Genomic DNA, 18,027 nt, shown 5'->3' with positions numbered 1-18,027 from the left:
AGTTCAGATCCTCTATTCTCATTTATCTTTATCCCCGTGTCTCATTATCAATCGGACGGATCAGATTAAATTTCAAGGATGCTTTGCATATCACGAGGATACTGTACATATTTTAAAGATACTATGATGTCTTGAAATTTAATCTGATCCGTCCGATCGATAATGAGACACGGGGACAGAGGATCCAAACTAAAATGTCAACCAATTATATCCATGATTTATCTGGACATCTTGGATGGGCGATATACAAAATCAGGACTACAAGCATATATTGGCACATATCACCCAACTAGCAAGTCATTTACTGCATTATTTAGTCTCCTCAGATGGGTCTAGCAGCTAACGTATGAGGTGTTGTCATTATGAAATCTAGGGTTCGAATATCAATAAAATCGAGATAAATATCTCCCTTATGTATTAATACTATTCAAAAATTACTAGCCGTCTATGATTTACTTCCTTTATATTTATCTTGGAACGAATTAACGGAAAGTTGAGAGTGAACGTATTTACTTTTATGCCATCATTTACACATTATATAAAAACATACGCACGATTGTTGTGCAAAATGCGTTCATCTCGTTACAAGTTTTCAAAGACGGCGACGCATCTGCCTAATTGTTAGGTATCAATCCATGTACACAGTGACGCTGGACCATCAAGTGGGGCCCCACGACTGCAAATTCGGCACGAAATAGATCTCTATAATTTAATATATATATATTGAGACAAAAAAAAAATTAGATCAACTTACAAATGATCAAACAATAGCTTGTGGAGCTGTATTGATCTTGAAGAAGCTTGCCTCCATTGTGGTCTAGACCAATTATCAAACAGCACTGTGGCACAAACCAAGATGAATGCAGCAATAGTTTTGAGGCAAGAAAATACTCATTTGTTTTGGTATAAATGTTAGATAGAAAGCACACATTTTTTTGACCTGAGAACACAAGATGAATGCATATTATTGAACATGCAAAGATAAAGCGCACAAATCCAAATTTGGAACCTTGACTGATGAACAAGGAGACAATGATTCACTCGTCAGAACTTTGGCAAACAGCTTCAGATAAATACAATGAATGAATAAAGAATACAGCATGTCGTGAATAGGGATTGTTAGAAAGTGCTGCTGCTCTCACTCACTGAAACAGTGGAACTCTCGGATTTTGTGAGTTGAGAACCTTGGTTGATATCCAATCCCTGAAACCTTCCCAGGGGCTCTTGCTGCAGTTCGTCAGGATGGCTTTTGAGATGTCTAAGCATTTGCTGGTTTGCAACACCAGGCAGTGGCTGATCGTAAAGGGGATGCTGTAACTGGAGAGCTTGGTGGTGGAACTGCTGTTGTTGGGGGAGCATGATGATTGATGGGTTGTAAGGTGCATTATGTAGTCCCATGTATGGTTGTTCAGGTTTTGAAATTTCACTTGTTGCAACCTTCAATCTTTCAACTTCTTGCTTTAGTGCCTCATTCAGTGCTGAAAGGACATTAAACACATCATTCAACATTTGTGTGTATAAATTATAAGAAAAGCTTGACGTTCCATGTTTTTGATTGCTGAAATCGAGTACACAAGCACGAGAATTTGTAAGAGGGACAAAATGTCTTGTCCACTTCAACTCCACCAAAAAAATAGAAATATCGTGTTGTGAGAAACAGAAGTTGATTTACATGGTTAAGGATTTTGACTCATCATCTTATTATGAGAGAAGTAATATAGGTACTGGAAGGTATAAAAAATAAGTGCATACCTCACCATAACTACTACAATTCTAACCTACTGGCTTTACTAAATGAAGTCTCTTAAGATGGATGTACAACAAGACAATAACCTTCTCTGCTATTTCACCACATAAATGATTTAGCAGACAAAAAAGGAGATTAGGAACTTGAAATTTCACACTACATGGAACCAAAGTCACATATTAACTGAGTTCTTATGAATTATAAAAACAATATTTTCAAAATAGTTCCCAGGACTCATAATATCCTATGTGAGCCATTTCCAATGATAAAGCAATAAAATACAATAAGAAAGAAAAGTGACAAATGTATCTATCTAACAAAAGTTAAACAATGGAAAATGGCTTAGCCAAACATACAAAACAGTAGATAATGCAATAACTTGGAAACAATAATCATCCTACAAATTATGAAATTTGGAAACAGTACAAGTACATGTGAATTTTTCCGCATATTCTTTGATGGCTCATATCAAATCAAGCACATGCATGAGCCTTTAGACTCCAAACCTTTTTAAAGACCTGATTGCTCATGAATTGTCGTGCGTGAGATTGGTAGATCCAAGGTAGAAATTTCTTCTATTGGGAGAGGATAACTTGATCATAATATGAAAAAGAGAGAGGCTAAGGGCATTAAAAAGCACTCACCGTCACGTAATTGTGCCTGTTGTTCCATAGCTTGTAGCCGTAGCTTAAGCTCATTGTTCTCCACAGATAGTCCGGCAGTGTCTCTCTGAAATAGAACAAGGTAACAAAGAAGGCTCAACCAGCTGTTAGTAGAAATAGTAACTATTGAGTAACTAAGCAATCATTAGAATTGAGGCAGATAGCCAAATATTAGAAATAATTAATAATGGAAAGAGGTTAATGATACTTCCTCACAAGTATTAATAATATTTTAAAATAATATCATCTACCCAAAAGTCACTTAGGGTAACAGTGCTCCAATCTTGCCGTGGAGCCAGAGATACTGGGCAGTTTGGGGTGAACAATATCACCTTTTGCTCCAATCTACCCAAAAGTCACTTGAATATCAACCAACTTGACTAAAAAGTACATGGTCTGAGACTGAGTGCTTGTATGTGTGACAGTGCCCAATATCAAGGTGAGAGGAATATGGCACGAGAATTAGTGTGTTTAAACATCTGACTGGAATGACCAAGTAGAAAGTTGGGAAGTTTAATGAATTGCAAAAAAATTCAGTTCATTTCACAATGATATGACCATAGAAAATCAAGTTCCTACAAAAGAAAAAGGAAAAAAAAAAAGTAAGAGGATTATAGCATGTTGTGAGGCAACAAAATCAAATGAGGTCAAGAATGTAGTTATCAGTTCCAACCTCAAAGTCACAGAAGCCATAAAGGAGAATGAACTAGAAAAACCAATATGAAGGATACAATCCATTGTTTAAGTGAAAGAAGATTTATTTATAAATCGATCAGAAACTGAAGTACAATATTTCATAGAGTACTACCCAACTGTTTGGAATTAAAACAGCTGTTGTGTGATAAAAAAGACAACTGACGATGGAGTGCAAATCAAGGCGCCGCATGTTAAAGAATTACAATTACTTTTTGAACTGAAACAAGTATAGTAGTTGATTATCTTCTTTATACAGCTGCTAGGAACAGCTTTTATCAAGCAAAAATGTGGAAGAATCAATGGATACTTTTCCATGTGACTTTTGACCGATGATAGAAAACTGCTATCCAATAATTTCTAATAAGAACCTGAATAAACAGGAGAATTAAATAACTAGTCAATACAGACCTGGAATAGTGTTAGTTGTGCAGAGAGAGTTGTAGCTTCGGTTTGGAGAGTCTGAACTTTCCTTTCAAGTTCTGATATATAACGAGCCTTTCTTTCTTTGGATCGAGCTGCAGACTGTCGGTTTGCTAGAATTCTACACTTTATGACATGACAAATAATCAGAAGTATTCTGAAAATGTCCAACATGAGTGATATGTTATCGTAAAAAATTGAACTGTAACATTGCAGATGATAATAAGTTTTGATGGTGACTGAGGAATCAAAATCATAGATACTAACACTGACTGATTAACAAATTTTTTTGTGGACTAAACTAGGCTTGATGTACTCATGAAGGCCCAAAGTCCAACTAACAACTCAAAATAGCATCCCTACTGATGTGATAACCTACATAGATGTAAGAATTAACCATTAAATTTATAATGCCCGAGTACTAGCCAAAATGCATAACACTACTCACGAGTAGTTCATTGAACTAAGCTTATAAACCTGCTTCATTAGTCCACAATTCTCAATTGGGACTAAAGTAGGGCATCACAACAGAAGTGGCAAAGATCTATCTATTTTTGTTGCGAGGACTACAATTAAGTACACCAAATGCTAGGAAGTTCCAAAAAATGCTTTATCGAGGAATGTCTATTTTCAAAATATTTGGAAAAAGTGCAACTACAAAATTTTAGACCAAATAAGTTAAGTTCCTTCAAGCACTCCCTGTAATTTAACAAAAAATTTCGACACTCTGTCTCTGTTCAATAAGAAATTAGATTCCTTTCCAAGATAAGTGACTAATGCAAGTATTACACCTCTGTTCCGTCAACTTTATTGAACACTTCCAGCTGCATCTTCATAGACATTGCACAGAAAACATCAATAAAGCCAGCAATTCTCTTAAAACCTCAGAGACTAAAGAATGATAATCAACCTATAACAGGCTAAAAGTTGAAGGAAACAAACCAAATAAAGAGAAACAAGCTCTTCGGTAAAATGACATCAATAACTCACCTTTTGGCTCTCTTGGGATCGACGACGGTGAGCTCCGCAAGCTGCTCCGGTGCCATAGCCTTCTTCGCGTCCATCACCTCTCCAAACAGCCCTTCCCTCTTCAGCGACGCCTCCGACGACGATCCGTCGACAGAAACGCTATACCTATGCTTGGGCCTCGTTCCCGCGGCGCTCTCACCGACCACCTTCTCCCCGCCGCACCCGGAGCTCTCCGCCGTCCGATCCGTGCATTCCCCGCCGCTCTCCGACCCGAATCCGCTGGTCTCCAGCTTGCACCCCATCTTCTCGATATCCATGAAAGTGCAGAAGAGGTCATCCTCGGAGCCCGCCTCGTCGGCGCCCCCGACGGTGACCGCACCTTGATCGTCCTCCGGGAGGCGGAATGCGAGCTCAGATCTGGCTCGGCGGTGGTGGGAGCCTCGCATTGGCGGGGAAGGGGCATGGAACATGGCGGCAGGAGCTCCAGCAGAGGGGCCGAGCCCTAGGAGGGGCGCATTGGGAGGGGGAACGCTGCTAGGGTTAGCGACAGTACGCGGATCTGGGAGCATGGGGTGCATCTGGGTTCGCCGCCGCCTCCCCAACTACCATGAGAACTGAGAAGAGAAGAGAGACGAAGGTCGCGTGCAAATCTTGAGCAAGGTTTTTCGATTTTGCCCGTTTGTATATTTAATTTGACGAATATGTGGACTCGGCGTTAGTTACGCGAGTAGAGGGATGGTGAACAACTTTCGACGTGTGTGATCTAATAGCTTTAAAATTAAATTCTTTTTAATCTTTCTTTTATCAGTACGTAGTTCCGACGTCAGACATGTAAGATTATGTTAATTTATAAAAATTAGTAACAAGAAGAAGCTAATCTTTAAATATCAGCTCTAATCATGGATGGTGGTATAAACTAACATCAACTGTTGATACTAAGTTATATAAATCAACATCTGCATTTATACTGATTTCTATAAACCAGCTTCAACATATGAGCTATGATAAGTTCAAGAAAAAATTCTAATGAAATATTCAAAGATAGACATATAAATTTATGATCCATCATTTCACTTTTTATGAGTTTCATTATTTTATGTGTCTATCTTTAAACATTTCATTGAGATTCATTCCTTAAGCATATCATTTTTCTCAACATATTGATACATGTCTTTAAAAACAAGCACGTTGAAGTTAGTCTTCAAAAACTTGCTCCAATAGTTGGTGTTGGTTAAAGATCGACATGTTGAAACTAATCTATAGAGACTTACTTCAACAATTGTTGCTTGTACAAACTAGCACTACAACACCAACAGTTGATACTGATTTATAAAAATCAACTCTAACATGTTGATGTCTGTCTTTAAAGATCAACATGTTGGTGTTGGCACAAACCAAACCAGCACCAATATGGTGATGGTTTGTAGAAATTAACTCCAACGTATTGGTCTTTAAAGACCAATTTTACCTTAATACTGATTTGTAAAAATCAACACCATCTTACATGTAGGAAAGAGAAGAAAGTTACATATAGATGAGAAAGACTAAAAAAAATATATTTTTGGTCACGTTAGATTGCACACATTGGATGTCGCTCACAGCTGTTCACATAAAAGTGTGCAGGGTATCATTCTTTTAATCTCTCTCATCTACATGCACAACAAGTCTCTTCTCTCTCCAACATGAAAGACAATATTGGTTTATAAAAGAAAATCAGCACCACTTTGGTGCATATTCGTAGAAATCAGCATCAAGATGGTGTTACAAACCAACACTAAGTGGTGCACCAAGCCTACAAACCAACACTAAGTGGTGCACCAAGCCTACAAACCAGCACTAAGTGGTGCATTAAGGCGACAAATCAACACCAAGGTGGTGCTGATTTGTGTAAGGTGATGTTGATTTTTACAAATCAGCACCACCTTGGTGCTAGTTAGTAGAAATCGACACCAAGTGGTGCACCAAGGCTACAAACTAGTATTGACGTTAATTTCTACAAACCAGCACCAAGGTAGTGTTGGTTGGTAAGGTGGTGCACCTTGGTGCTAGTTGGTAGAAACCAGCACTAAGTTGTGCACCAAGGCTACTGATCCTGTCCGAATGCTGAACCAACGGACGCTGGGCACGGGGCGCTCTCCGGCTGTCGACGTGGATCTTCGACTGGTAACACAGCTCCGGCGAACTTGCACAGAAGTCGGGCCGGGAAGGGGTTCCCGGCGGCGACCCTCCGACGCTCAAGTCAGGCGAAGCTCAAGAGAGAAAAAGTGGCTTCAGAATTCGTAGAAAAAAAAACGTACCTCCGGCGAAGAATGAGGGCCTTTATATAGGGCAGTGAAGAAGTGAGTGTACACCTACCGAGGTGTACACGTGTCTATGGCCCATACCCCAGTAAGGGATTGTCAGTGAGCTTCCCTAACCCATACCGCTACAGTCTCAGCATGTCCTTGATGGGACATCGGAATCCCCTGTCACAAGATTTGGAGCATGGCTTACACGTGAAATACACATGCTGTCAGAAAAAGACCTCCTTTGTCCTTTTCCCCTTTGCTCCAGATCTAGCGTCCGGGCGGACAGCTCCTTCAACATCCGGCCGGACATACGCGATGGTTTACTTGGGGAGATCCTCCATCACGTGCTTTACGGGGACTATTAGCAGTGTTACCTTATGGCTTTGGCTGAGCGTGAGGTCCGCTCGGCCCACGACCTTTTCCACTAAGCGCTGGAACCCTAATTTCGACAGGGCGCCTTTAACCATCAGCCGTATATCGTCCGGTCGGCAAGCGATCGGACCCATCCCCCTCCGGGCGTTCGATTCCGTCGTCCGACCGGACGTCCGGTAGGACCCTGCCCTCTCCGGTCGTCCGGTTGGTCCCGGCCTTCTCCGGGCGTCCGGCCGGACCCGACCCTCTCCGGATGGACGACTGCCACTGTGGCTTCCACGTGGCGTTGACTTCATAGGGCGGGGCCCCCTGTTCTTACTACCGGATCAGCTACAAACCAATACCACCTTGGTGTTGATTTGTAGAAATCAAGACTAAATGGTACACCAAGACTACAAACCAGCATTCGTACTAGTTTCTACAAACTGGTTTATAGAAACTAACATCAAGTAATGCACCAAGGCTACAAACCAACATCAAGTATAAACCAACAATAAGTTGTGCACCAAGGCTACAAACCAACATTGATGTTGGTTTGTAGAAATCAACACCACCACCGGGTTGCTGATTTCTACCACCTTGGCTACCAATAAGCATCACCTTGGCTAGAAATTGTAGGATCATTGCATGAGCATGATCTCTCGGACCGTATTGATGAAAAATTTACTAAAAAATTCTTCTGGAATCGTCAGAAGAGTAAATCGAGTATAAAAATAAAGAACAATGTAACAACCTACATTGCCTTTTAAATAATAACGATGTAACTGACTTTAATTAAAATTTACCAACACTAAATTATCGAAGTTTAGAGCTCTTGTGTTGATGTCGGTCTGCCGACAACGGTCAGATGTCTCAGAGCAATAGCGAAATACTAGTACGATGTGTTTGGAGTAGCAGAAGAGTCGTAGTAGCTCGAAAATGAATTATATGAATTTTGTTGGCCGAACAACTCTTTTATTTAGCGTTGAGGGAGCCTCCAAGCTTATCCGAGGCGCCTCCAACCTCAAGTCTGATCCCTTAAACTTCGGTCATGATAAGTCACCCAAATTATGGCTTCTATCCACTCGAGGGCGCCTTCCAAGTGCTCCGAGGTGCCTCCGCGCAACTCCAAGGCGCCTTTGCGCAACTCCGAAGCGCCTCCGAGCAGCTCCGAAGCTCCTCCATGTAGCTTCGAGGCACCTCCCTGCAGCTCTAAGGCACCTCCAACGTACTCCAAGGTGCCTCTCCATCACAAGAACGTTATCCTCAAAGTTCATCTGTGCGAGGGTGTTAGGACAGAAAAGTAGCTAGAGGGGGGGGGGAGGGGGGGGTGAATAGCTTCGCGTGTGCTCGTCGTGCTTCGTTGCTTGTTTCTTCAAAGTGATGTGCAGCGGAATACAAAGAAACAAACTACAACAATGCTAACAATAGGATTTTACTTGGTATCCACCTCACAAGAGGTGACTAGTCCAAGGATCCACGCACGCACACACACACACACCTCCACTAATAAACACTCCTTTTCGGTAACTACCGAAGGCGGAGAAGCCCTACAAGACTCTCAATACAAGTAGAAGAAAGGGTAGTAAAGAATAAGCAAAAGCTTACAAGAGATGCAATAAAAACCCTAGCTTCTTCTTCTTCTCGTTGCAACTCGCCTCTTGACTTGGATGAACCTCCAAGAACCTTCAAGAACTGGCGGTGAGGAGCTTAGAGAGTGCTGGGGAGGAGCTGTGATGAATCTGGAATGAATCGGTGAAGTTCTACTGAAGGAATCACACGCCAACAGCTATAAACGACGCCAACGGTCGAATCCCAATCGATTGGATTGCTCCCAATCGATTGGGAGGCTGGATCGATCCACGGATCGATCCGAGCGCCTGCTATCGATAAACGGATCGATCCAGCGCTTATCGCGCGAAGCAGCAGTGTCCCAATCGATCCACTGATCGATTGAGACCTCTGGATCGATCCACTGATCGATCCGGAGGCTTTCTGTTCGCTGGGAAAAGCCTGGATCGATCCACTGATCGATCCACTGATCGATCTACTGATCAATCCACTGATCAATCCACTGATTGATTCAGCTCTTGGTTTTTACCCAAAACCAAGTCCCAAGCCTCCCAAACCAACATCCGGTCAACCATGACTTGTTGGTACATAAAACCTAGCATCCGGTCACCCTTGACCATCTAGGACTCTCTCACCAAGTGTCCGGTCAATCCCTTTGACCCACTTGGACTTTTCTCCTCTTGCCAAGCATCCGGTCAATCCCTTTGACCTACTTGGACTTTTCTTCCTCGTGCCAAGTATCCGGTCAATCCCTTTGACCTACTTGGACTTTCACCAGATGTCTGGTCAACCTTGACCCATCTGGATTTCCCCGTGCCTGGCTTCACTCACCAGGACTTCCCTTCTGCCTAGCTTCACTCACTAGGACTTCTCTTCTGCCTGGCTTCACTCATCAGGTCTTTCACCTAGCTTCACTCACTAGGATTTTCATCTGGCTTCACTCACCAGGATTTTCCTTTGCCTAGCTTCACTCACCAGGACTTTCACCTAGCTTCATTCACTAGGATTTCCTCACTGCCTAGCTTCACTCACTAGGTCTTTCACCTGGCTTCACTCACCAGGATTTTCCTTCTGCCTAACATCCTAGTTAGGACTTCTCAGTCAAGTATCCGGTCATCCTTGACCTACTTGACTCTTCTTCAATCAACCTTGTATTGTCAAACATCGAAACCCAAACCAAGACTCAGGCTTGGTTAACCAGGTCAACATTGACCTAGGGAATATTGCACCAACAGAGGGCACCTCCGCGCAACTCCAAGGGTCCTCCTTGACAATCCGAGGTGCCTCAGACACTGTTCATCCGAAGCTTTACTTCATGTTTACTTCTACAAAAACTCGTTAGTGTAATAGAAAGATATTTAACCTACAAAACAGAGTTAGCATAATTTAATAAGATTATTAATTAGATCATGTCCTTCAAATTATGATCTAGTCATGATCTCAACTTAGACTTCCAAATGGATCTAAGCTGGAGCAACACCTAAAGTCCCTAATTGGGACTCGTCCTCACTGGATCACTCTCCTCCAGTGACTCACCTCACTTACCATACAGAATCATTTGATCCTTTAATCCACTAGGTCTTCTTGTCAATTGTCAGGCCCACAGATCTAACTGGACTTCAACCAGCTGTCAGGTCCACAAACCCAGCTGAACTTCCTATAGGATATCAAGTCCTCCAGACCTAACTGGGTTTTCCACCAACTATCAAGTCCAATACATCTAATTGGATTTCAGCCTAGTATCGAATCTTCCAGACCCGTCAAGTACTGGACACTTGGTAACAATGTTAGATAGCACAAAATCTAATTCATCAAAATCTAAATTTAATCTCATTGTATCAATAGAAATCAACACCACCACCTTGGTATTAATTTGCAGCCTCGATACACCACTTGTTAATTTCTACACACCAGCATTAAGGTTAGAGTATATACATCAGCTACCCTATCCAAAGATTTTACCTTAAATTTTAGATAGGATAACTAAAAACCCTTTGCATCAGCTACCCTATCCATTCCCTAAATTTAGATTTGATGAATAGTGATTCTCTAAATTTAGGGAATGAAACTTCTATCCTAAAAATAAAATAATATTTCTTTTTAATCTCTCTCCTTCTACTCAATCTCTCTCCTTCCATTCATTCCATAAATATAATAATAAAAAATAGAAGAAAGAGAAGAAAATAACAAAAAAAATTAAAGATGATGAAAATTTTAAGATATTTGAGATAGTATGTGATGAAAGGTGATTATCTAAATTTAATAAAATAAATCATTTATTCTAAATTTTAGATATAGTAATAGAGAAATTAATGTAGACGTTCTTTATTCTAAATTTTAGATATAGTAATAGAGAAATTAATGTGAATGTTCTTATAAACCAATATTATTTTGCATGTAGGAGAGAGAAGAGAGCATATATATTGTTTGCACAAGGGAAAAAAGAGAAAAACCTCACTTAAGAATTTTAAGACAGAATAACGTTTTGCATAAGCAAATGACAAATGGGCAATGCTATTTAATCTTTTACAGACTGCAGTGAACTTATTCTCTGGCAATATACTAAAGATTGTGCAAAAAAATAAGTCATCAATTCAAGATGATTCCAAGCATTTTGATTAATCATATATAGTGCAGCATTACAAATACAGATTAATAATGATAGCATCCGTTTCACAAAATGAATAACGATAGAACGCAAGCGACAAAGGTTGCTAAAAGTGCAAAGAAAATAACTGCATATCATGTGCACGCACTGTACACGAACAAACCAACCCACATGACAACTAATAATGTTGAGAAGAGAACTTGCATGACCGTGGGATTCCGATCTTAATGCAATAATTCTATGCCAAATCCAACAGATATCGAAAGAGAGCTTGAAGATTTCGTGCAGGTGAACTTGAAGACAATGATGGATGCCAGCAGCCTACACCAGGACCAGCTGCAGATAGAGATGCAAGAATCACTTTGCCGGATCTGTTGGCCGTGGAAGAACAGGTGGTGCAGGGATAATGGGGCAATCTTCTGGTTTGATGATAGAGGGAGAATGCATCAATGATGGTTGAAGAGTAGCAGGGCTGCTGTTTGTACGACTGGGAGCAAGAGGGTTCGACACAAAGATATTGTTTGCTTCAGATACAGCAGGTGGAGTGCACGGAGTAGTTGGAATTGTGTAAACTTCAGAGACCTCTTCAATGCCTTCATCTATATATACAACATCCTGCATTGTGAGTTGGTGGTACTCCACAATCTCTCTCAGAAATCTGTTCTCCCGAGCATAAACAGAATTCTCGTTAGCTAGTCTTGCTTTCTCAGCCAACAATGTTTCCAATTGAAGTCGAATCTGCAAAGAGAAGCAACAAATAGAACTCAAACTATTGCAAGAATGTGGCACACAAGATGCAAATGAAGTGATATGGAGCTCAACGAATGGGGAGCAAAGTTGAAGGACATCTAGTTATTTTGTTGTGAGGTCAAGACTACATTTGCGGATGACAATATACTGACATAAGGTTGAAACATGCAAAAAAAACTTATTAGTTGAGGCATTGAGTAGAAACATGTTGGAGAATTTATTAGCAAAACACTGCCAAGATAATTAAGTAAAAGACTATGGGGACAGATCCATTGAGAATCATCTTTTCAATATCAGGTTAACTATCTTTCAAGTATCAGCACAAAATGAGTTAAATATAGGGACACAAACAACCATGAAACAAAGAATACCAGATCATCTTCTTCGGGACCATCTCCCTCCTCATAGTTTTCCCTCAGCACTCTGTTTTCTTCTTCAAGTTGAGCGCAACGTTCTTTTGCAAAAGCAAGATCTGCTTTAACGGTTTTCAATTCCCTAAGGAGAAGTTTGGTTTTTGCAGCCATTGCATTTGCGACCTGTGAATAGCAAAAGATGGCCATGTCATCCAATCAAAGGCAGAAAGAACTTGAAACTTTGTGGAATCTTGTGAATCATGATGATAAGCATACTAAAAGGAAAAGCTCGAGAAATGAACTTTAAAATGAGGTGTGGAAGTCCTTGCTCCTGCTTACCTACCTGTGGGCAGCAATTTGCAGGGATTTATGATAGAAATGAAAAATATATATATATATTTAGGACACCTTAACAAGGTATAGAATGTACCACCAATTTTTTTTTGGAACAATAAGTTGGTACAAGAAAACAGTTTTTCACCTGTAGCATTGACTCCATTCAGATGAACAAGCAAAATAGTAAGCACTAAACTGATCATTAATTAAAATGTTGGCTTGACTCAAGAGAAAAAGTATAAGACCATATAGCATAACCAATTTAAATGTTACACATTTGCCACCTTACGTCGCGAGAGGCCTTCAGCTGGACTTCATAGTCTGTTTGAATCCGAGGCATATGTTGTTGACCCATACTTTCTGCAGCCTGACCTTGCACACTGGCGGCATTTCCTTTTCTCCTAATATTGAGCTTTCGAGTTTCATGGCTAATCTTACTCTCCACCATTGTAAGACCCTCCTGGAAAAATTAGGAACAAAAATATAATTGACTAATAGGAGAAAATTCAACTCGGTGGCAAACAGTTTCTTTTTTGTGTTTAGAGAACATTAATTATAAGAGAACAAGATTTTGGATTCAAATGTGCCAAATATTGAACAAAGATAGATGGCTTAAATCCCTGTATAAATATTACTGATTCTCAAAAAGTTAACACACACTTCCATTTGTTGAACCAACCAACTTATGTTTAACTGGGTTCGACACAATGCCACGATATTCAATTGAATATATTCAATCTGAAGTCAGAAGTACCTTACTCCAAGGTAAAATATAAAATAGACACCACAACAAGACAATAATCATGAAGGGCTTAATTTGTTGAGAAGAAAAACTGCAATAGCAATGCACTAATTGAAAATAAGCAAATGAAATCAAATTATGGCTATGGTAAAGTGTGGTAATGACATATTCAACTCCAAGGAAGTCATATTGTGTCCTATTTTGTTATAATCTTATTAAAGTTGCATAACCTCTTTTATTTGTAACTTCAAGTTGATTTCAAACTACTAGTGTTTGTTTTAGTTTATGCAATATGGCATAACAAAAAGGATTGACAAAACAATTATACATAGGGAAGCAACACTTCTCAAAATTCACAAAGAAGGAGACTCCAGAATGCAACCATGCTTGAGTCTCATAAAAGTTGCATAACCTCCCATATTTGTAAGTTCAAGCTGATTTCAAACTAATAGTGTTTGTTTCAGTTTATGCAATATGACATGACAAAAAGGATTGACAAAACAATTATACATAGGGAAGCAATACTTCTCAAAATTCACAAAGGAGACTCCAGAATGCAACCATGCTTGAGTCTCATAATTCACACTGGATCCAGGCTACTTTGTTTATGAAAGAACCTATAGACTTTGTAAGTTAAAGAAAAATTCACCACAAGCTGAGCAAAGGGGGCAAATTTCCAACACAGCTCACCTCAACAACATTTTTTATCGTGCCACCAATTTGGTTAAGGGAAGAACCAATTGTGTCTGAAAGTTTATGAGTTGTTTCCGTCTTCTTAGAAATTCCTGGTCCCTGATTCACATGAGAAAATTAAATAGGTTAACAGTGATTCAGCATGATCTGGGTAGCATGGAGAAAGACATGAAAAGAGCAAAAAGGATTTAACAAAAAATTGACAAAATTTCTTTGGTGTTTGTTTGAGTTTCCAAGTATTCGAAGCAAGAAACACTAGCATTTACTTTATCTTGTCTTTTATCATCCAAAAAGTGAATAAATCTGGTGGAGACAATAAAGACGGCAAAAGTAATCGACAAGGGCATCACAACACATATGGGATGATCTATCCAAGTTTACTCCCATTTTTCTGGTCCTATTTTGCTTGCAGTGCATAACATGGAAAAGTTTTTTGCTTTACAAATTGCTGAATGAAGCTTTCCAAAGAAAAAAATCAATGTCCTAACAAAAGAAAGAATCAATTGCTGGAAAGAGGGTATGAGTTTTTCAAAATTGTAATGTCATGAGTTTCTCAATAAGTCTATTGAATAGCAGTTATTCATAGAAATTTTCCAAGATACAAAATAATAAAATTCCATCACTCAGCATTAACCAACCAAAATGGTTTAAAATCACAGCAACTTGACCTCCAATGATAAACTCATGCATAAAATCTATCTTAACTTTACCTGATTATTGTTTGATCTCGCAGCTGCCTGATGTGAACCATTGTCAAACATCTGAAAATTATCATCATCATTATCTATTATTGATTTAGCTTTCCTAGCCAATGTCCCCCAAAATCCATATTTGGATTCATTTAAACTTTTCATTGATGTATATTCGTAGGAAGCAACGTCCTGCATGCAAATTGCAACAGAGTCATATGAACATAGAAAAGTTGAAAGAGAACTTAGAGCATCTCTAAACTGCATTAATGCTATTCCATACAGCAAATAGGAAAAGAAAGAAAGAAAAACAATGTGGAACTAATATAATTTTATCAACACAAGGCATGATTCCTATGTGGAAGAAACTCTTTTCCAATTATTCCAAATGTAGCTTCAGCATTATGAGCATATGTTAACTGAACTTTTCGCATGATCTGCCAGTAGAGATTTAACAGGCATCAATTGAAAGCATCAAGTTAACTTTTAGCAAGAGAGAAGCCGCCCTATAAGAACAAATGTATTTAGTGTATGTCTAGATTCATGGGCAAGGACTTAAACCATTATTTTATTTCATTTTGAGGAAGACACATAAAGTTATTATGTTTACCATTTCTACTTTATATCAGTAAGTATTTGCGCACTTGTTGCACATGTTGGTCACTTGAAAAATTCAAAATATATTGGAATACATGAGAAAAGATGTTACACTTTAATGTTTAATAATACAATTTTGTAACATAATGCTAGTTGCTAGCTAGTAGGTTGTTCACCTAAATAACGACATTCTAATACCTTAAACAATTACTCTTCTTTGAACTCTCTGTACTACATCATAACTCTTCATGGATCACCAACTATAAGACATCCTGAATCTAGCCGCATGTGCTCCTTTATGCCAACTAACAACAAATTCTTGGAAGTTCATGTCCATCCCATCATCCCCTTTGCAAATTGCAAGCTTCCGTCCTCTATTGTGAAACTATTACCACAATAAAGCTCTCTATCTCTCTTAAAATGAAGATCAGCAGAAGAAAAATTATAGTATCCCTCTCCTCTTGAAAAAACAAACAAAAAAGCAAGTGAGAGAGAGAGAGTTCTCAAAAAGAAAAAAAAAACGAGAGCATTCAGTACGACAAAAGAGAGGTGGCAGAGAAATAAAAGAGAGTGAAAATGAGATGTGATCCACTAAAATCAATGGTTATAACTGTTTTGTCAGGAAAAAAATATTAAATTTTAGTAGATCATAATAGACTCTAATGATCTTACAACCCAATTGTACAATCCAAGTCCATGGATACTACACGCTAGTTGGATCCTACATTGGATAGAAATTTTGACGGATAAGCCTCTAATTTGCAAATCAATATCTTTTCTCCAAATTCCCCTACTGTCCATGAACACAGATCATGACTTGGTGAACCATGATAAATTCTTTAGTTAGTTGTTCGTTCATCAAGGTTTTCGAATCCCCTATAATATCTTTGGGCATTCTAAATAATATTATGCAAAAGGAATCAGGACATGATGGTTATTTGTGGTTTCTTCAGAGTGCACAAAAATTCCCATGGATCAAAAGATTTTCATTTTGAGAACCTAGTTAATAATATTAACCTCAGGCAGTGACTGGACTTGCTTACAAATTTTTACTAACCACATTTAAGCAAATTGCAATTGTGTTAACTTTCTGCTAGAAACACCTATCCCAAACTAACATATTTGACTTGCATAAAGAAGAAGTCAAAAGAAAGTTATATCCAGTCGGAAGGTATTGCTGATTCATTGTTCAGCAACTGGTCTAAAAGACAAACAACAAATTACAATAAATCTAAAAATGCTAGATGCTTTAATCAAACAACTGAAGACTAGAGCAGCCAGATCTAGTTGTGGTGAGTGAAACAAAGTCAACTTTACATGGGTTTCAAAGAAATTTCTATTCATCGAACTAGAACCACAGCCATCTTCCACAATAAGATAAATTATCAGATCCAGAAACTAAATACGGTTTAATGGGTACATAAACCAAATCGATTTAGTAGACACACAAACACTGACAAAAATTCAAGTGAAACTTACAAAACTCGATCCCGATAAGATTTCTGTAGACTCAAAAATGAAACAAATATAAAGATAACAACCAAATCGAGCTCAAGCATGCGGCAAACTGATCGATTCATAGGGAGAAGAGCTCACCCTCTGGGAAGGCGGCGAAGGTCTCATACGATGGGCTTCAGCGCGAGGAGAGGACACAGCAGACTCACCGTACGCTGATGAGAGAGAGGATGCGTCGCGGTGGGCAGCGGAGGCACGGATCGCCCGGGCAGCGAGGGAGGCCGGAGTCTCCGAGGCCGGTGAAGTGCTCTCGGAGGGGGATCGGGTTTCCTCGACAGTCGAGACCCTGCCCGCCGGCTGCTTTCTCCGGTACGCCATCGATTTCACCGATCGCTGCGGTCGCAGGCGGCGTGCCAGCCAAATTAAACCACCCCTGATTGTGTGAACTGTGAAGGTATCAACTGCGAGCGTATAAGTCGCAGCCGCCTCTCGACGTCGACAGATCCTTTGCGATGGGCACGAGGAATTTCAATCGTCCACGACATTAGAAAGACCGTAGACCCGACAAGTCTAATGTTATCGGATTCGAATATTAGTTGAGATACATCCACCATAGGGACTTGTAAGTTGTAATGCCAGTGGACTCTGGAGGGGATCCTGTGCGGCTTAGATATGATGAATAATGATTCTCTAAATTTAAAGAATAAAATCTCTATCCTAAAAATAAAATAATATTTTTTTTTAATCTCTCTCCTTCCACTCATTACATAAATATAATAATAAAAAATAAAAGAAAGAGAAGAAAATAATAAAAAATTAAAGATGATGAAAATTTTAAAGTATTTGATGTAGTGTATAATGAAAAGTGATTATCTAAATTTAATAAAGTGGATCATTTACCTAAATTTTAGATATAGTTATAGAGAAATTGATGTGGATGCTTTTAAATATGGAATAAAAGACGAATATACTTATCCCAGTGTACGGATCAAGACGATGAATAACATAAATTGAATTACAAATAGACTTAAAATATAATTTATAAGAAAAATAATATTTAATCATCTTTCAATTCACACAATGATAAAATTGCCACTAT

General features: G+C 39.2%; 2 protein-coding genes across 2 annotated transcripts; both read right to left on the bottom strand.

The window, feature by feature from the left end:
- Nucleotides 1-982: 982 nt before the first annotated feature.
- LOC121967890 (transcription factor RF2b-like) lies at nt 983-5,187 on the bottom strand. Its single transcript, XM_042518402.1, has 4 exons — nt 4,516-5,187; nt 3,514-3,646; nt 2,392-2,476; nt 983-1,478 (listed from the first exon to the last, which is right to left on the bottom strand). The coding sequence occupies exons 1-4, from the start codon at nt 5,070-5,072 to the stop codon at nt 1,120-1,122; spliced, it is 1,134 nt and encodes a 377-aa protein (XP_042374336.1). The 5' UTR covers nt 5,073-5,187; the 3' UTR covers nt 983-1,119.
- A 6,102-nt stretch (nt 5,188-11,289) lies between these two features.
- On the bottom strand, nt 11,290-17,446 carry LOC121967889. Its single transcript, XM_042518401.1, has 6 exons — nt 17,070-17,446; nt 14,898-15,068; nt 14,185-14,286; nt 13,042-13,212; nt 12,435-12,599; nt 11,290-12,051 (listed from the first exon to the last, which is right to left on the bottom strand). The coding sequence occupies exons 1-6, from the start codon at nt 17,304-17,306 to the stop codon at nt 11,671-11,673; spliced, it is 1,227 nt and encodes a 408-aa protein (XP_042374335.1). The 5' UTR covers nt 17,307-17,446; the 3' UTR covers nt 11,290-11,670.
- Between the last annotated feature and the right edge of the window lie 581 nt (nt 17,447-18,027).

The sequence above is a fragment of the Zingiber officinale genome, chromosome 3B (assembly GCF_018446385.1).
Source record: "Zingiber officinale cultivar Zhangliang chromosome 3B, Zo_v1.1, whole genome shotgun sequence".
Classification (NCBI taxonomy): Eukaryota; Viridiplantae; Streptophyta; class Magnoliopsida; order Zingiberales; family Zingiberaceae; genus Zingiber; species Zingiber officinale.
Note: the sequence above shows the minus strand (reverse complement) of the source record. Positions and strands in the feature narration are given on the sequence as shown.